This window comes from Gopherus flavomarginatus, chromosome 2 (genome assembly GCF_025201925.1).
Source record: "Gopherus flavomarginatus isolate rGopFla2 chromosome 2, rGopFla2.mat.asm, whole genome shotgun sequence".
Lineage (NCBI taxonomy): Eukaryota > Metazoa > Chordata > Testudines > Testudinidae > Gopherus > Gopherus flavomarginatus.
Genome location: NC_066618.1, coordinates 168013764 through 168034128, shown reverse-complemented (window position 1 = coordinate 168034128; position 20365 = coordinate 168013764). Strand labels below are relative to the sequence as shown.

General features: G+C 44.8%; 1 protein-coding gene across 2 annotated transcripts in view; it reads left to right on the top strand.

Moving 5' to 3' along the window:
* KAT6A (lysine acetyltransferase 6A) overlaps nucleotides 1-20365 on the top strand; it is a 78497-nt gene extending 58132 nt beyond the window's left edge. For both annotated transcript variants that reach the window (XM_050939812.1, XM_050939811.1), the window contains 4 exons: nucleotides 1605-1800; nucleotides 3009-3698; nucleotides 4843-5143; nucleotides 15197-20365. In XM_050939812.1, the coding sequence (XP_050795769.1) occupies nucleotides 1605-1800; nucleotides 3009-3698; nucleotides 4843-5143; nucleotides 15197-17799 (3790 nt within the window). In that variant the 3' untranslated portion in view covers nucleotides 17800-20365. The remainder of the gene's footprint in view (nucleotides 1-1604; nucleotides 1801-3008; nucleotides 3699-4842; nucleotides 5144-15196) is intronic.

The following is a 20365-nucleotide window of genomic DNA, read 5'->3' as shown; positions in this document are numbered from 1 at the left end:
CATGGAGTTGCATCCCTGACCATCTTGGCTAATAGCCATTGATGCACCTATCTTCCATAAACTTATCTAACAAGTTCCATAGGTTGACTGTTCGTTGTGTGATGTACATCCTTTTCTTTGTTTTAAACCTGCTGACTATTAATTTAATTGGATGACCCCTGGTTCTTGTGTTAAGTGAAGGGATAAATAGCACTTCCTTATTAACTTTTTCCTCACCATTCATGATTTTACAGACCTCTATCATATCTTAGCTGAGTTGTCTCTTTTCTAAGATAAACAGTCCAAGTTATTTTAGTCTCTCTTCCTATGGATGCTGTTCCGTACTCCTAATCATTGTTGCCCTTCTCTTTACTTTTTCCAATTATAATATATATTTTTTGAGATGAGGCAACAAGAACTGCAAGCAGTATTCAAGGTGTGGGCATACCATGGATTTATACAGTGTCATATGATATTTTGTGTCTTATTATCTATCCCTTTACTAATGGTTCCTAACATTTTGTTAGCGTTTCTTTCTGTTGCTGCACATTGAGCAGATGTTTTCAGAGGACTGTCCACAATGACTCCAAGATCTCTTTCCTGAGTGGAAACAGCTAACTTAGACCCCCATAATTTTGTGTGTATAGTTGGGATTATGTTTTCTAAAGTGAATTCCTTTGTACTTATCACCATTGAATTTCACCTGCCATTTTGTTGTCCAGTCACCCAATTTTGTGAGATCCCTTTGTAACTCTTTGCAATCAGCTTTGGACTTGACTATTTTGAGTAATTTTGTATCATCTGCAAACTTTGCCACCTCACTATTTACCCGTAAAATCAAATGAGGTTGTAATGTTCAACTTGCAGTTTGCTCTGTAGCTAACAATATCATTGTTACCAGTGGCAAGGAATGGAAAGACATTAGTGCTGTCTCTCTAAAGCAGCAGCTCTGAACATGTGGCCCAATTAGCACATAGCTGAAGCCCAACTGAGGTGTGTGCTAAAGGCTCTGGGCTGTCAGCTCCCAGCTGCCCTGCTGTGCAGCGAGGTCCATGTTCTGTGCTGTCCTGCCTCAAGGTGGGCTCTGGGCAACCCTACTATGGAATGGACTCCAGGCAGTCCTGCCGCGGGGTGGGCTCTGGGGTCCAGGCAGCCAACTGCCCCCTGGGCCCACGCAGCAGGGTCTGGGGTCAGGGTACCTGCCGCATGACCAACTCTCCACTCTTGGCCCCACTCTGTGGAGGGGTCTCTGGGCAGAGGGCTCTGAGCATAGGGTGTTAGGGTGGGCAGGGGAGTTAGTTGAGGGGCACTGTGGTTCTCAACCTGCGGCCCAGCTAATACTTTGTGGGCCACATATGCGTCCCACAACAATAAATAAGTTGAGAACCACTGCTCTAAAGACTGAAGGTGCCCTCCCTCCCACTCTTAGGATATCTCAGATGTTAGAATATTGTCTTGTCAGACTGTCCTCTGCTGCCTTTCCTTCCTGAATCCTGACATGATGGGCATTGATTGAGGGTACAGAGTCCTTCTATCATATCTTGCTTTGCGTTGGTTTCTCTGTGTCTATGTCTACAGTGTGCACCACTCCTATGGCAGACTGAAGGATTTTTCTCTATTCCCAGATTTGTTATTGTTCGTCGGGAGAAACTTATCCAGGATCATATGGCAAAGCTCCAGGTGAATCTCCGGCCTGTAGATGTAGATCCAGAATGTCTGCGTTGGACACCTGTTATAGTTTCCAACACTGTTGTCTCTGAGGATGAAGAGGAAGAGACTGAGGAAGGAGAAAATGAAGAGCAGCAGCAGAAGGAAAGAGAGGTCAGTGTAAGAGTGAATCTCTTCTCGTTATATAGACCATAGCCATTTGAGTCCTACTCAGTCGGCTCTTGTACCTCCCCAGACAATACAGGTGTTTTGTTTCCGGTCTAGAAGTTTAAATGGGAAGCTATAGGCTTTTATTAAATGGTTGAAGACATCAGAATTTTGGTTAGGTTGCTTGTCTGTTTTCAGATCAGAAACCAGAAAAGTGAAATCCAAAGGGAGCATAGTCTGGAGGGAAGTAGAGCCCATCCTGGTGCAGTGTGGTTGGAAATTACAAAGGGACTGCTGTCACTAAACAATTACTGATTTGTTTTTAACCTACAGAAATGCCCAGACCACACCCTGGAAAAATGGAACCAAGGTTGTTGTAATTTAGAAATTCTCCTATGGATTTTTTTTCCCTTAAATAATATTTGTTTTTTTACATTAGAGAACCTAGATATTCAAAGTTAAGTTTACACTTAAAAATGCAGAAGACGTTAGCCAGTATGAAAATACACAGTGAAGAGCACCAAAACAGTGTAACTCTGCCCTTATATCATTGCCCACAAAGCAATGGGAAACTTGGAGGCTATCATATCCTCAAGCAATGCACTTTGTCACGTCAAAGCAAAGAGTTCTGTGGCACCTTATAGACTAACAGAAGTTTTGGAGCATGAGCTTTCGTGGGTGAATACCCACTTACATCAGTAACAGCATTGAGGAGAGACCCAAATAGATTACCTTACTCTTGTTGGCAAGCTGATTGCACACTGCTATAGCATTTAAACTGTGAAATGCACTTGACTCTACATTGCTATAGAAAATTACTTCTGTTGACTTTGACCATATGCAAATAGCTGGAAAAAGGGCTTTTACATCTCACTTCCTCCAAGGTTTAACAGATACTGGACTCTGCTGTAAAATTATTATATTTTCATTCCAGCAGGTTTCAGTAAACTAATGGCCACTGGTAGAAATAAGCTGTCAAGCAGCTTGTGGGAGAACATTATCAAAGTGGGATTTTGGAACCCCTTTGCAGCCCTTTGAGAGCTATCCATTTGCAGTTCTGCAGTTCCCAGGAGTCATCCCTGATACCTTGTTCTGAGTCCTTCAGTTTCCAGTACTGTGCCTTGTCTTGTCAAGAGCTTTTTTAGGATGGAGTGCAGGATGGAAACATAATTTAAATAAAATATGTGAAATTTATTTGTTTTTATTTAATTCAGGTGGTAAAATCTGTATTGTGGGAGAAGAAGGAGCAAGAGCCTTATTCTCCTACAGAGAGTGAAAAAAAGCCAGACATAATTCCAGACAATTCTACACGGCCAAATAAACAAGTTCTTCCCCTGGATAGTCTTCCTGCAAACAGCCAGACATCACGGAGAGGCCGATGGAGCCGAAAAGGCAAAAAGCTGCAGGAGCCCTTTAGTGAGAAGGAACAGAAACTGCTCATGGAGGAAAAGTCAGCAGTCCCCAGTGGACGATGTAGTGAATGCGAGGAGAAGTCAGCAGCCTCGCGGGGGCGATGTGGTGAATGCGAGGAGAAGTCAGCAGTCTCTCATGGGCGATGTGGAGAATGTGAGGAGAAATCTCCAGCCGCACGGGGTCGCTATGGTGAAGATGAGGAAAAGTCTGCAGTCCCTCAGGGACAGTATAGCAAAGCTGAAAAGTCGTCAGCCCCCCGGAGGCGATACAGCGAAGGCATGGAAATGTGGAGGGGGCAGCTAAAGAACAGCACTGAGCCCCTGAAATGCAGATTCACAGAGGAGTGTGACAGATTACCCCGGCGCTATAGCGATGGGGATAGAACTCTCCTGAGGTGCTTTAGTGAGAGTAGCGAAGAGGAGGAGGATGAGCCTGTGAGTCCTCGTTCAAACTCTCCACCTGTTCTCACCAAGCCAACATTAAAACGAAAGGTATGTGCTTCTTGTGCTCCTTCATCTCTGGCTGCATGCTGCAGTACACATTCTCCATGGATTGGTACCATATTGGGGTCCATTGCTAAAGAGACTTGGTTTAAAGCTACACAAGTTACAGTATAGCAACGGATCTGCCTCTTTTCAAATAATCTGAGGGACTGTCCTTGATTCTCGAATGTGTAGAGAAGGCAATATGTGGAGAACACTTTTGCTAACTCTTTTAGTAGACACTTTCTATTGTATCAGAAAGTGAAGCTTTCCCATGTTCCCCGTGGCTTTTTATTTTTCACTCCCTTCTGTTATAAAATACATCTATGTCATGTCATATACAATGCAATAAACATGGAAATAGCATTCTTTGGAAAAGAAGCTTCACAAAACAATGTTAACTAATCAGCAAGTTTAAAATAAATTACAATCTGAGGGCTTCACTATGCCTGACTTTGGAGATACGAATTCTATAAACATGACCAAAAAACCTTGTGTTTAGTGGCAGGATGCTGCAAACAAAAAGAAGAAATCATCTTTTCTGCACGATCTGTGTAGTTGGTTTTAATTCACATACATATGTGCGGAAATGATGTTAGTTAGCTGTGATCCTGTTGGACGCTAAACCTGCCGAACAGTTATATAGCAGGTCATGGATGAATTGTTGATTCTCAGCTCTTACAAACAGTTTCTGTTCTGTTACACTGGTGTAAATCCAGTTACGTTCATAGAAGTGTGGCCGAATGAATAAAACACTGGACTGGAACTCAGAATGGCTGGGTTCTAGCCCCACCTCTGCTACTAGCCTGTAGGGTAAGCTTGGGCAACTAATATCACTGTTCTGTGCCTCAATTTCCCCATCTGTAAAATGGTGATAATTGACTCTGATCTCCTTTGCAAAGTGCTTTGAGATCTACTGACAAAATTGCTATACAAGAGCAGGGCAGTAGTAGTAGTAGTGTTCCTCTGTATTTTCACCTGAATCACTGAGGGCAGAATCTGGGCCATAGTTTCAGTAGTTTCTAGATTCTGGAGGGGAGGCTATCCTGAGCCCACACAGACTGTTGAGTTCAGAAGTTTGGTTTTTTCCATTTTTCAGTGGTTTATTTTTGCTGTATGTGATCAAATGCCTTTTTCCCCCCTCTTCACCCAGAAACCAATTCTCCATCGGAAGAGGCGAGTCCGTAAGCGCAAGCACCACAACAGCAGTGTTGTCACTGAAACAATCTCTGAGACCACAGAGGTACTGGATGAACCTTTTGAGGACTCGGACTCTGAGAGACCAATGCCCCGATTAGAGCCTACCTTTGAGATTGAGGAGGAAGAGGAAGAGGATGAGAGTGAACTGTTCACCCGGGGCTACTTTCGCCACTTACCCCCCCAGGATACCCTCAGGCGCAGACCCTCCTCTAAGAGGAAGTCCAAAGATGAAGAGGAGTCTGATGACACTAACGGTATGTTTAATGAGCAAGCTGTGAATTGGCACCTTGATATAATTAAAGGTGTTGAGTGAGTGATAGCCTTAATCCCTCAGGAAGTGGTATACACTGCCCTGTAATTTCCAGACAAAATATCTAACTAGGCACAGATTACCAGTCAAACCAACCTCTGATATTTATAACTCATATGAAAAATGTATTTTTATATTTAAGTATCATCTCAGTATGTGAAGAGATAACAGGTCATCTTCACATTTCATCTGTTCCAGTTCCTTAGTGAAGGAAATATATGTGGCTGCAGTAATGGTTACGCAAAGAGAAATAAACGCAAAGCAAATCCCAGTAATGTCTTACTCAGCATCTCCTTACGGTGACTAAATAAAGTAGGAGGAATAGACAATAAAGGGTCTATTGGGGATCTATTCCTCATTTATATTGGGTATACTTGCCCTCAATTTCTAATCCTTCCCCAAAGTGCTCTGGTCCTAAACCTTTAATACAGACAAGAAAAATAAATTTGGTCTGAACTGTGGCATTTAGTGTGCTGTAACACTATAGACGTAGCATCTCTCATTCAAGTATTTCACTCATAACCTAATTCACAGTTCTTATATGCTCCATTATTGCCTAATACATTGCATATACGCTGTGGGAGCTCTTTGATTGCCTACATTGTATGAGGGCAAACAGCCAGATAAAAATAAAGGACCATAAGAAAGAGATGTTTGCTGTTCTCATGCCACCTTCAGTGATTCTTACTGGAACTTCCTAAGTAATTCATAGTACTCAACTGGCCTCTCATTAGCTGAGGAGAATCATCCCTAAAGGTACTTGAATGCTGAAGAGGTAATGATGTAATTCTGTCTGTCTTTGCTATTTATATAGCACCAATCACTATTGTGTTCCTATGGTGTTAATCCACACTTACATTAAAATTAAATGCGAAAAAAGGGTTAATGTAACATGGATTAGGCAGAAAGAATAACAAAATGTCATAACGTGCAATAGTTAAGATTGAAAAAAATAACTTGAACATGTTGCACGTCACGTATCTTTTAGGGAATTCATTTTACAGCTTAAACATTGTTTTGTGATGGTAGAAATTAGAGATAAGAAAATATCTATCTGGTCCATTTTAAGCTATGAGACTTCCAGTACTTTTCCTTGGGAAGCTTTTATATAAACTATTACATAACATTTCCAGGTTTTCCCTGATGTTTGATCTACCTTTTTCTTCTCTCAATTTTATCGTGTCTCCTAGTTATGGAAAATTTAAGTTCTTCTTAGAGCGGTTGCTCATGTCCATTCCATGTTAGGGGTGTGTGTTCACCACATGCACCAGTGCAAGAAGTTTTCCCCTCAGTGGTATCTGTAGGGGACCGGCTCTGGCGCCTTCTGGAGTGGTGCACATATGCGCCAGTATAAGGGATGCCACGGGTCCCCCCTTCCTCAGCTCCTTCTTACCACCAATGATGGTGCTGGAGGGTCTCCTTGCTTTGGGAAGTGTTTTTTTTTCCTATCGTGTAAATAATTCTTAGATAAGTAGTTTTCATTGTTCTCTTAATAGCTAAATAATACTGTAGATAAGTTAGATAATCCCCTAAGGGACTTAGCTCAGGAATGAGGGATACCCTGGTCCCCGGGCTTCAAGCCCTGTGATCACTGCAAAAAGCCTGTGCTGGTCAATGACCCTCATCAAAGCTGTTTGATGCGTTTGGGGGAAACTCATATTAGCAAAAAGTGTTGCATCAGCAAAAGTTTCAAGCCAAGAACTGAAATGGAGTGGAACATAAGACTAAGAGTGCTCCTCATGAAGTTGGCCCTCACACTGGTCTCTGAGCCGCCAAGACTGGACTCCTCACCAAGCACCGTGGCATCCGTGCGAAGTGTGCTGCCGGCGCCGGTCCCTGGTACCTGCTAAAAAGCAGAGAAAGCACCCCAGGAGATGGTGCTCCTCAACATCCCGTACTGGGAAGGGAAAGTCCCAAGAGGAGCATAGGTCCATGCGGGGCAGCACATCTCTGGAGCTCAGCTAGGTACCTGCATCGCTGGCTAGGCTATCCAGCCTTCCTAGGGACCCACCAGCCACCCCAGGTAGTGGCAGAGGTCCCCACCACCAGGAGATTCCATTGACTCCAGAAGCCTTTCAGGCTGCAAAAGACATCATGTCTTTGCTGGTGCCACCAATGCCCCGTCAAGACATCCTCATCTCCAGAGGGAAGCTGGCACTGAGGCCTGGCCAACGGTCTCCATTGGCACAGCATCATTCCCTGGCACCACGGCAGTCGACGTCAAAGCAGCAATTCCCGGGGACGCACTTCCAACCTGCCCATAACAACCGGAGCTCCTGGCACCATTTGCCGGACTATTGGCATTGGTCCCCCAAGGTGTGGCATCATTCGCCGAACAGTCAACGCAGAGCCAAAGCATGCCACTGGTCCCCGGGATCATGGCATGGGTCCCACCTGCTCCTTGGGACAACGGAGATCATCAGGACCACAATGCCAATCCCCAGAACCGCGTGAATGGTCCCTGGAGCTGAGACACAGATCACCAGACTTGCTGCACTAAGCTCCGGAGTCGAGACTTCGTTTTCTGTTGCCCGATTGTCGATAGCCAGATTCCTGGCATTGTTCCCAGAGCACTAGCTGTCGATCACTGGTGTACCGTTGCCGATCCGCTGAGCTCCGACACCGGTCCCTGGACAAGCAGCACCGGGACCCTGAGCCCCAGCACTTCTCCCCCAGCCGCAGACGCCGGGATGTTAGGTGCGGAGGGGACATGGATGTGGCATTAGTGCCACCGTGGTCCCCAAGGGAGGAACTTTCTTCCTCAGGCTCGGAGGCTGAAGAGATGGCGGGTTCCTCAAGCCAGGCACACCCAGCCATATCTGGGAGGGTTCCACCAGGGCTACCAGCCGGTGCATGGCCCACCTCGTGGCACTTTTGGAACCTGTGGCATTGTGGGGGAGGAATAGCTCAGTGGTTTGAGCATTGGCCTGCTAAACCCAGGGTTGTGAGGTCAATCCTTGAGGGGGCCATTTAGAGATGGGAGGGATGGAATCTGTCAGGGACAGTACTTGGTCCTGCTAGTGAAGGCAGGAGACTGAATTGAATGACCTTTCAAGGTCCTTTCTAGTTTTATGAGATAGGAATATCTCCATATATTTATTTATTTAAACCCAGATGCAGCATTCAGTGTTGGAGGCATCAGAGAGGAGGTCAGCGGCAGTCTCCCACCCCTCTCCGGACTCAGAAGAAGGGTCTGAGCAGGGTGCCCAGGAGCATCCTCTGACCTTATCATAGAATCATAGATTATTAGGGTTGGAAGGGACCTCAGAAGATCATCTAGTCCACCCCCCTGCTCAAAGCAAGACCAGTCCCCAAATGGCCCCCTCAAGGATTGAACTCACAACCCTGGGTTTAGCAGGCCAATGCTCAAACCACTGAGCTATCCCACCCCCCTTGGTGGAGGCCACCCATGTGGTGCGGGGGATGCTGAGCCAGTCCCTCCTCCCACCCTCGCCCGACAAGGCAGTGGCGGGACTGTCCCAAACAGTGCCACAGGACAATGCCAAAGCACACCAGGAGCTGCTAAAGCAAACCTGGGATGGGAAGCAGAGGAGCTGGCAGAACCCTCTGATACTTTATTTGACATTTTGGCCCCGATGGCCCTGTCTAGAGTTGAATTCCCAATCCACAAAGGAATAGTAAAGCTGGTGAAAGTATTATGGCAGCCCCTCTCCTCTCTCCCGCCTATCTCCAAACGGACAGAGACGAAGTATTAAGTCCTTGCGAAGGGCTTTGAGTATTTATATTCCCACTCGGCTCCGAACTCTCTAGTGGTCTCTGCTGCCAACGAGACAGACAGGCAGGGAAAACCTGGGACAACTCCCAAACACAAAGATGGCAAGAGGCTAGACTTATTTGGCAGAAAAGTTTATTCATCTGCCAGCCTCCAATTACGAGTGGCAAACAATCAGGCCTTACTCGATAGGTATGATTTTGATATGTGGTATCCTGTGGCCAACTTCACAGACTCACTGCCAGAGGACTCCAAGCAGGAGTTCCTGGCCATTTTAGATGAAGGGAGAAATGTGGCAAAATCCTCCCTTCAGGCCACCTCTGACACGGTGAACTCAGCGGCCAGGTCCATCACTACAGCTGTTGACGGAGGCTCAACAATCAATTCAGGACCTCCCTTTCGATGGCCTAGCCCTATGTGCAGAAGAAACAGACATGGTTGCATGGGCTTAAGGATTCATGGTCTACTCTACGTTCCCTTGGTTTCTATACACCGGCCTCTGCTAGAAAGAGGTTTAAACCGCAGCAGCCTCAAAGACCCAAGTGGTCAGGCCTGACCAGAGCCCTACTGTAAGAAGGGCAAGGGCTACAAGCACCATCAAGGCCAACAATTAGCTCCTTCCTCCCACTTGGGCTCTGCCCCGCTACCAGCCTGGAAGCAAGCGGGTATTTTGCGGGTGCACCTAACAGCAACCTCAACCCTCTTCAGGGACCCTTCTCACAAGCAACTTTTCACTCAAGAGATGCAAGCTCTCCTGCGAGTAAGGGCTGTAGAGGAAGACCCCATGCATCTAAGAGGGAAAAGTTTCTACTTTCAGTACTTTCTGATACCGAAGGCTAAAAGGGATCTGTGTGCCATATTGGACCTGCAAGGCCTCAACAAATACCTCAAAAAGCTGAAGTTCTGTATGGTCTCCTTGGCCTCCATTATCCCCTCTGTGGATCCTGGAGACTGATACACCGCCCTCGACTTGAAGGACGCGTATTTTCATATTTCAGTTTTCCACAGACACAGAAGGTTCCTTCGGTTTGTAGTGAGACAAGCTTGCTACCAGTTTGTAGTGTTTCCATTTGGCCTGGCTACAGCGCCAATGGTGGTCACAAAATGCATGGGTGGTCACAGCTTATCTGAGGCACCAGGGCATTCAAATCTACCCTTACCTTGACAGTTGGCTCATCAAGAGTCGTTCGAGGGTACAAGTTCATCGCAGCATCGAGTTGATCCAAGTCACTTGCTGAGCATTGGATCTATTGATGAACAAAAAAATCCACATTGGTTCCAGTACAGAGAATAGATTTCATTGGGGCAGTTCTAGACTCTATCTGAGCCAGGGCCTTTCTCCCAGAACCTAGATTCAAGGCAATATCAGGCCTAATCACCCAACTCACCAATCACGCAGTCACCACGGCCAGGGTATGCATCAAGTTGCTAGCGCATACGGTGACATGCATGTATTTAATTCGACATGCACAACTACATCTCAGACCCCTCCAGATGTGGCTGATGTCAGTTTATACCCCAGCCAGGCACCACCTGGACAGAGTCCTCACAATTCCACAATAAGTACTTACTGCTCTGGAATGGTGGTCCACCCCAGTAAATATGCCCGAAGGAGTACCCTTCGTGACCCCAAAACCCACAATGGTGCTAGTGTCGGACACGTGGGAAGCCAATTTGGATCACTAAAGACCCAGAGGCTGTGATCCCAGGAAGAACTGGTATTGCACATCAGTGTCAGGGAGTTCAGGGCCATCTGTTTGGCTTGCAAATTGTTCCTTCTGCAATTATCCCATCAGGTGGTACAGGTGTTGATGGACAATATGGCCTCCGTGTTTTATGTCAACAGGCAAGGAGGCGCTCGGTCCTCTGTCAAGAAGCCCTCCAGCTGGGGGATTTCTGTACTTGGCACCCCATATAAATCAAGGCTCTACATCTCCTGGTGTCCGAAACATGCTGGCTGGTCACCTTAGCAGGTCGTTTTTTTCTCACCACGAGTGGTCCCTCCACTCGGAGGTCATCAGAATGATCTTACAGAGCTGGGGAACTCCCCAAGTGGACCTGTTTGCCACCAGGTAGAACAAGAAGTCTCACCAGTTCTGCTCCCTTCAAGGGCTTGACAGCAGATCGCTCTCAGACGCTTTCCTCCTGACCTGATATACACCTTCCCGCCGATTCCGCTTCTCAGCAGGACCCTCCTGACAATCATGAGGGACCGAGCCAAAGTCATCATGATCGCCCCAGCATTAGTTCCGCATGCTCATGGATTTGGCAACAGAGTCCCCGTGGATGCTTCCCAACTGCCCAGACCTGCTGTTAGGATCACAGGAGGTTGCTGCACCCGAACCTTGCCTCTCTCCACCTCACAGTGTGGATGCTGTGTGGCCGAACCCAAAGGAGGAGGCCTGCTCTAGTCAAGTCCAGCACATTCTATTGGAGAGTAGAAAACTCTTCACCAGAGTGATTACCTGGTAAAGTGGAAGTGCTTCTCCTGCTGGACATCAGAGCAGAGGATCTCCCTGACCCAGTCTTCTCTGCAGTCCATTCTGAACTATCTGCTTCACCTAAAACATCAAGGCCTTCTCCTCAATCAAGGTGCACCTGGCAACCATTTCGGCTTTCCATCCCCACATCTGAGGCAGATCGATATTCTCACATGAAATGACTATCAGGTTTCTTAAGGGCCTTGAAAGGCTTTTTCCCCCAGTCCAGGACCTGGTGCACCAATGGAACCTCAACCTAGTCCTTTCTAAGCTCACTGGCCCTCTCTTCGAACCTCTAGCCTCCTGTTCTCTTGCACATCTGCCGTTTTAAGGTTGCTTTCCTTATGGCTATCACTTCAGCGAGGTGAGTCTTCGAGATTAAAGCCCTCACCTCGGAGCCCCTATGCACGCTGTTCTACAAGAACAAGGTTCAGTTGCTTCCCCATCCTACTTTACTTCCCCATCCTACTTTCCTTCCAAAGGTGGTGTTGCCTTTTCGTGTTAACCAGGACATTTTCCTCCCGATGTTCTGTCCAAAGCCTCACACGTCCAACGAGGAGAGGGGTTTGCACACTCTAGATGTCAGGCAGGCTCTGGCTTTCTACTTAGAGCATACCAACCCCTTCCGTAGATTGACTCAACTCTGTCACGGTGGTTGGCAGAATGAAAGGCCTCCCAGTGTCGTCTTAAAGGCTTTTGTCTTGGATTACTACCTGCATCTGTACTTGCTACGATTTGGCGCAGGTTGTACCTCCACCGATAGTGACGGCACATTCAATGAGAGCTCAGGCATCGTCAGCAGCCTTCCTAGCACAAGTCCCTATCAAGGATATCTGCAGGGCCGCAACGTAGTATTTGGTGCACACCTTCACAACCCACTACACCATCACACAGCAGGCCAGAGATGACACTGGCTTTGGCAGAGCTGTGTTGCAATCAATACATCTATGAACTCCTACGCATCTCCACAGATACTGCTTGGGAGTCACTTAACATGGAATGGACATGAGCAAGCACTTGAAGAAGAAAAAACGGTTACTCATCACCGTGACTGTTGTTCTTCGAGATGTGTTGCTCATGTCCATTCCATGACCCGCCCTCCTTCCCCTCTGTCGGCGTTTCGGCAAGAAGGAACTGAGGAAGGGGGGAGCCGGCGGCGCCCCTTCTGTCGGCACATATGCACGCCTTTCCTGAGGGCACCAGAGCCAGTCCCCTATGGATACCACTACAGGTAAAACTTCTGGCACCAGTGCATGTGGCAAGCACACACACCTAACACGGAATGGACATGAACAACACATCTCGAAGAACAACAGTTATGGAAGGTTAGTAATCGGTTTTTTAAAGAACCAAATGGGGCAGCATGACTAAATGTCAATTGAATGGGAAGTAGGACAACACCTTTCAAATAATTTTGAAGTATTTAACACTAAACAGAGAGAGAGAAATTGTTTAGGGTGACTCCATTGGTTTGAACTCAAAGTATGAAAACATATAGGAACTAATAATTTTTCAGCAATTTACTGCGGATAGGACTGAGTCCTACACGGTGCTGAGAGACTAATAGAAGTATCAAGAACTTCCAACTTCCCCTTGACTTCACAAACTCTACTTGACTTCACAAACTCTACTTGACTTCACAAACTCTACTCTACACAAGCTCAGCATCTTGTAGGAACAGGCCCATAAAGAGCAAGAATGTCTGTGGTAAACGATGAAGAGTACAGGCTACTGATACAGAGCAATCTAGATCTCTGGGTTAGCTGGATTTAATATGTGTGCTAATACAGCCAAATATAAAATTACACTCTAGGAACAAAAAATGTAGGCCATACTTCTAGCATGAGGAAGTCTGTCATGGAAAGCAGTGACTGAAAAGTACTTCAGGCTCATGGTAGATAAGCACCTGAACATGAGCTCCCAGTGTGATGCTGTAGCGAAAAGAGCTAATGTGATCCTGGTGTGTATAGACAGGGGAGTCTTGAGTAGGAGTAGGCAGGTTACTTTACCTCTGTATTTGGTACTGCAACCACTACTGGAGTATTATGTCCAGGTCTGATGTCCACAAGATTTATAGACTTTAATGTCAGAAGGAATCATCGTGATCATCTAATGTGACCACCTGCACATTGCAGGCCACAGAATCTCACCCACTCACTCCTGTATTAGACTTCTAACCTCTGGCTGAATTACTGAAGTCCTCAAATCATGGTTTAAAGACTTCAAGTTACGGATAATTCACCATTTACTCTAGTTAAAACCTTCAAGTGATTTGTGCCCCATGCTGCAGAGGCAGGCAAAAAAACCCCAAGGTCTCCGTCAATCTGACCCGGGGAAAAATTCCTTCTCAACCTCAAATACGGTGATCAGTTAGACAAGAATTATTTAAGGATTGGAAAACATGCCTCATAGTGAGACTCAAGATGCTTAGTCCGTTTAAGTTAATAAAGAGAAGGTTAAGAGTGTCTTGATCACAATTTATAAGTACCAACATGGGGAGCAGAAATAGAGGGCTCTTTAGTCTAGCAGAGAAACGTATAATGTGATCCAGTAGCTGGAAGTTGAAGCTTGATACGTTCAAACTAGAAATAAGGTGCAAATTTGTAACTATTGGAACAATTTATCAAGGGCTGTGTTGGATTCTTCATCACTCAAAACTTTAAATCAGGATTGGATATTTTTGTAAGAGAAATGCTCTAGTTCAAACAGGAATTAATTCGAGGAAGTCCTAGGGCCTGTGCTATACCAGTGGTGAGACTAGATGATCACAATGGTCCTTTCTGGCCTTATATCTATGAATCTATAATAACATTTGGAAAGTAGCTCAAAGGTGAAAATTGATCCATCAAAAAATAGACAAAAGAGAGAAAAATTTGGCTTCCTTTTATTATTTATGCAGAAACTAAATGTTCTTCAGCTGCCAAATTAAATTACAGTAGAATCTCGGAGTTATGAACACCTTGGGAATGGAGGCTGTTTGTAACTCAGAAAAAAAAGTTATGGTTTTTTTTCAAAAGTTTACAACTGAACATTAACTTAATACAGCTTTTAAATTTTATTTTGCAGAAGAAAAATGCTGCTTTTTTTAAACCATCTTTATTTAAATAAAACAAGCACAGAAACAGTTTCCTTACCTTGTCAAATCTTTTTGTTTAACACAGTATTGTACGGTATAGTATTTGCTTTTTTTTGTCTCTGCTGCCTGATTGCTGACTTCCGGTTCCAAATGAGGTGTGTAGTTGACTGGTGAATTCATAACTCTGGTGTTCTACTGGATCTATATAATTACTTTGATTTTTAATCAATTTCAGCAATGACTGGAAAGGGAAATAGTTCTGGATCCTAGATCTCTTCTGAAGAACAGAACTAAATGTAAACACATGTGCAATGTATGTTCATAGGTGTGGGAAGTATCTTGCTAAAGTGGAATATTTTCCTATTAAAAACACATTAATTATACTTGCAAAGTTATGGTGGTCCTTTCTAGTTCTTCTAACGTATAGTATGTCACTGAATTTGGATTATATATTAAAGGCTCAAAACTCTAAAAATATGTTCTTTGCAAATGCAACTCATTTCATGTGTTATTAATGAGCAAATATTGCAGTGAGGGAAAGGGTTAAAAATTATCTGTTCCGTTTTATTGTTCATAAACATTGAATAAATAAATGGGGTGGAATGCTTGGGACTTTGAAATGGGCGGAGGATTCCTTTGAAGGCAAGGAGAAGGAAACATTCAAGTAATTATGAAAAGTTAAGTGATATTTTTGTTTTGTGTTTCCAGGCACCCCTACCTTGAAGCCAGTATCTGTGCTCAGAAAATGTGAAGCAAAGGTTTCTCCATTTGAGCCAGATACTTCCACACCCATGAAAAAGAAAAAGGGATGGCCAAAAGGCAAAAGTCGCAAACCAATCCACTGGAAGAAAAGACCTGGTAGAAAACCAGGGTTTAAACTGAACCGGGAAAAGGTGCTAGTATCTGCTCAGGATGAGGGAGTTGATGCCATGGTAACTAATTCAAAACCAGGGCGTAAACCCAAAATGCAGGAGAAAGAAGAGCCTCTTGAGAAGAAAGAGGAGCAGCCCCTCGCTGAGGAAAAGAAGGAGGAAGATGTGCAAATGGAAACAGAGGAGGTGGGAGAGGGAGAAGAGGAAGATACAGCCAGCAGTGAAGTGAGAGCAGTTTCTCCTATGGACAGCAGCAGCAGTCCAGCAGCAGATGTTAAGGAGCCTGAGGTAGAGGAAGAAGTAGAGGAGAAGCCACGGGTATTAGAAGAGCAAAGGCAATCAGAAGAAGAACAGCAAGAATTAGAAGAACCTGAGCATGACCACGAGGAAGAAGAGGATGAGGTTGCAGTAGTTATAAACCAAAATGAAGACCATGATGCAGATGATGAAGATGATGGTCATCTGGAATCTGCAAAGAAGAAAGAATTGGAGGAACTGCCAATTAGAGAAGAAGTAAAGGAGGAGCCTGATGTCCAGGAGTCTTTTTTAGAAACAAGTATACAGAGCAGTAGAGAAGAGGTAAAGGGCAAAAATGAAGCAGAGGCAGATTCTGAGGAAGAGCAGGCTTCCCATGAGACATCAGTGGGCTCAGAACATGTCCCTGGCTCTGAGGACGATCATGAAGAAGAGCAAAATACTAAAGAAAGGTTAATTGAATTAAAAGAAGAGGAAGAGATTCCTCATAGTGAACTAGATCTAGAAACTGTCCAAGCAGTCCAATCCTTGACGCAGGAGGAAAGTAATGAACATGATGTAGCATACCAGGACTGTGAGGAAACTCTTGCAGCTTGTCAGACTCTGCAGAGTTACACTCAAGCTGATGAGGACCCTCAAATATCAATGGTTGAAGATTGCCATGCCTCAGAACACAACAGTCCAATATCCTCTGTTCAGTCCCATCCTAGCCAATCTGTGCGTTCTGTCAGCAGTCCCAACGTGCCTGCTCTGGAGAGTGGTTACACCCAGATAAGCCCTGAACAAGGATCCCTGTCCGCACCTTCTATGCAGAACATGGAGACCAGCCCCATGATGGATGTGCCTTCTGTATCAGACCACTCTCAGCAGGTAGTGGATAGTGGCTTCAGTGACCTTGGCAGCATTGAGAGCACCACAGAGAACTACGAAAACCCCAGCAGTTATGACTCCACTATGGGAGGCAGCATTTGTGGAAATAACTCTTCCCAGAGCAGCTGCTCCTATGGGGGATTGTCCTCCTCTGGTAGCCTAACTCAGAACAGTTGTGTTGTCACTCAGCAAATGGCAAACATTGGCAACAGCTGCAGCATGATGCAACAGAGCACTGTCCAGCCTGCTGCAAACTGCAACATTAAGTCCCCTCAGAGTTGTGTGGTAGAAAGGCCTCCAAGCAACCAGCAACCAGCAACACAGCCGCAGCAGCAGCAGCAACAGCAGCAGCCTCAGTCACAACAGCCTCAACCTCCACCTCCACCCCAGCAACAACCTCCACTGTCTCAGTGTAGCATGAATAATAGTTTCACCCCAGCACCTATGATCATGGAAATACCTGAATCAGGGGGCACTGGCAACATAAGTATCTATGAGAGGATTCCAGGAGATTTTGGTGCTGGGAGCTACTCCCAGCCATCAGCCACATTCAGTTTAGCCAAGTTGCAGCAGCTGACAAACACCATTATGGACCCTCATGCCATGCCTTATAGCCATTCTCCTGCTGTGACATCCTATGCAACCAGTGTTTCTCTGTCCAACACAGGATTGGCTCAGCTAGCTCCATCTCATCCATTAGCTGGGACACCGCAAGCACAAGCCACCATGACACCCCCACCAAACTTGGCATCCACTACCATGAACCTCACATCACCTCTGCTTCAGTGTAACATGTCTGCTACCAACATTGGTATCCCCCACACACAAAGGTTGCAGGGGCAAATGCCCGTTAAGGGGCATATTTCCATTCGTTCTAAATCAGCACCACTGCCCTCTGCAACTGCACACCAGCAGCAGCTCTATGGCCGCAGCCCACCAGCAGTTGCCATGCAGGCTGGCCCTCGTGCACTAGCTGTTCAGCGAGGTATGAACATGGGGGTTAACTTAATGCCAACTCCCCCCTACAATGTCAATTCCATGAATATGAACACCCTGAATGCCATGAACAGCTACAGGATGACACAGCCCATGATGAACAGCAGTTACCATAGTAACCCTGCGTACATGAACCAGACAGCACAGTATCCTATGCAGATGCAGATGGGAATGATGGGGAGCCAGGCCTATACCCAGCAGCCTATGCAGCCAAATCCTCATGGAAACATGATGTATACTGGCCCCTCCCATCACAGTTACATGAATGCTGCTGGGGTGCCCAAGCAGTCGCTCAACGGACCGTACATGAGAAGATGAGCGAGATGAACGTGCAACCTAAAAACTTAAATATATATAAATAAAGGAACCTTTTATACTGACGAACCAGAGAAAATGGACCTTTTTCCAGTTAAAAATATTGCTGTAGATTTAGAGGGTTTTTCTTTGGTTTATTTTATTTTTTAGGAAGCCTGGTCTTTATTCTTTTTTCGTTCGTTCATTTTGGGTTTTTGTTTCCTTCAGAATCCTGAAACATTTTACAGCTGAAGTCATTTTAAAATGGTTTTAGGGGGAAAACGTGCACAAAAATCTTTTCATAATTTAAAAAGAGCCTTACTTTGCTGACCACACAGACAGAATATCTTTACCAGTGAATCATCTTTTTAAATTTTACTTTCAAGTGTATGTTCCCCACCCCTTCCTCTTCCTCCAGTATGTCCCTCTGTGTGCAGCTCCCAATGCTGCAGTCGTTAAAATGTCAGACATCTCAAAGAGCAACAAAACCCATCCCTCTAGTCCCCACCTTGCATTTCCTACTTAAGTCCCGCAGGAGGCACTTATGGGAGACTCAGGACATGGAGGACAAACTAACTATTCCAATGAGGCAGGAAAATTTCTCCTCTTAACCCTTTCTGACCCTCTCACCCCTCAGTACAATTGGAATTATATATAAACAAAAATTCTTCTCACACTGATGTCTTCATAGATTAATTAATTGAAATACAGTCTGTATGTTTCATTTTGAAAGTATAATGTCACTTTAAAATGTTCTCCAGCACACACACACTGTCAGTCTGAACTAGCATTAGCATCTCAAAGGAGAACTGTATGGAACCCTAACGCAACCACTAGAAGGATAAGTGATGGTTACTGTGCATCAGAAAGAGAAGAAAATGGCTACAGGGTCTTGTTTTGACAACCTGAAAATCAGCCATAACTCTGAGATCCCAAACTAGTTTTTAGTATCTACTTTGAAATGCTAAGGGTCTTGGTTCTGAGCCTTGGAGTCTGACTGAGCTCAAGAGCAGCCATTGCCAGTGATCTGCCTCTATATTCCTTTACTCACATAATCTTGGAAGATGAAGCGTACGTTTCAGTGACTTGACAAGAAACCTACAGAGTCTTTGTCACTATTCCATTCCTCTGCATGTGGGGGGAAACTGCTGGGTGTGTCCTTTTTCCAGGGGAGTCATGGTGTTAAAACAGGCACATTCCTGCTTTCCCGGTTTCTTTTGAGATCATTGCTTAAGAAATTGATCACCTTTGAGTCTGTGTGTGGGAAGTGAAGGGAATTTCAGCTCCTCTCAAGGGAGGAAATGGGAGTGGGACCGTCAGCAACAGCAGTGGGACCTAGTCAGCAGGATTTTGTAGTGTGCGTGTTCCACGCTATTCCCACTGTTCCTATTCTCTTTCTGCTACTCAACTGTGTATCATAAAAGAGAGTGACTGCACCTGTTGGCATGCCAGCAAATATACAAAGAAGGGCCATTATTTACCCTTTAGTGTAAAACTCTCTCTTTTATTGTATATTCTGTAGAGATACAGACAATAATAAAAACAATTAGTTGTAAACAAAACAAAAAAACATCTAAATGAAGATTTGAGGTTTCTTCAGATGCACTAAAACGGACCTTTCTTCAATAACTGCCAAATATAAAAAGGCAGAACTCCAAGGACTTCCACTCCTTATTTCTTTGTTTTGAGCATGTGTGAGGCTGTGTAGAATCCTGTTTCTCTGTATATACTATTCCGGTTTTAACTCATCCATGTAGAAAGCGCACTGTGCTGCCCTCTCCTTCCTAGATCTTCAGCTGTGTCATTGCTTCGTGGTTGTGGGAGGGAGGGCGGGGGAGCAGGGAGAAAGAGGGTTAAAGACAGAAGGAGAAACTGTTGAAATGAGGGCTGTGAATTTAGTTTGTTTGGTGTTATGTTTGGTTTGGTTTTTGTATGTTTTTTTAATCAATTGGGCAGCTCCCTTTTCCACAAACCTTTGTGACTGTAGAACTATTGTAGAAAAAAAAGTTCTTTTCTATATTATAAAAAGAAATTATCCAACACAAGTAATATTGGTACCTACCATTTTTTCACTTCTGTTTAAAAAAAAATGTATTTTTAGCAAGATAACTTGGGTAATCTTCTAAAAGAAATTTAAAAAAATCACTGTTAGTGACTTTGATGCCTTTTAAAATAAGAGCTTTTTCATTTCATTCCATCTTTAAAATTTTTTATCTTTGTTGTAGAATATTAAAAACTATTTTAAGAAAGATAAAAATTCTCTTTAAAGAGATCTCTAGAGTGTGTGAATAGAGCTCCAGATGCCTCTAAAAGCCGCATGTACAAATGAAGCTAAGTCTATTCCTGTCTGTTTATATTTGCTTTTCCTGTTTTGTAACCTCTTTGTACTTTGTTCATGGTGACTTGTAAGCTAAGGGGAAGGGGGGCCTAGATGCCTTTGTAATTCTCCATGTCATGCGCTCCTGGCCGGCTGGCCTCCCTTCCTCTCCTTGTATGTAATATCACTTTTTTTTCCCTTTCTAGCAAGTACTTTCAAAAGAACTCTGTACATTTTAACATAAAAAAATAAATTATGTTGAGCCATTTTGGA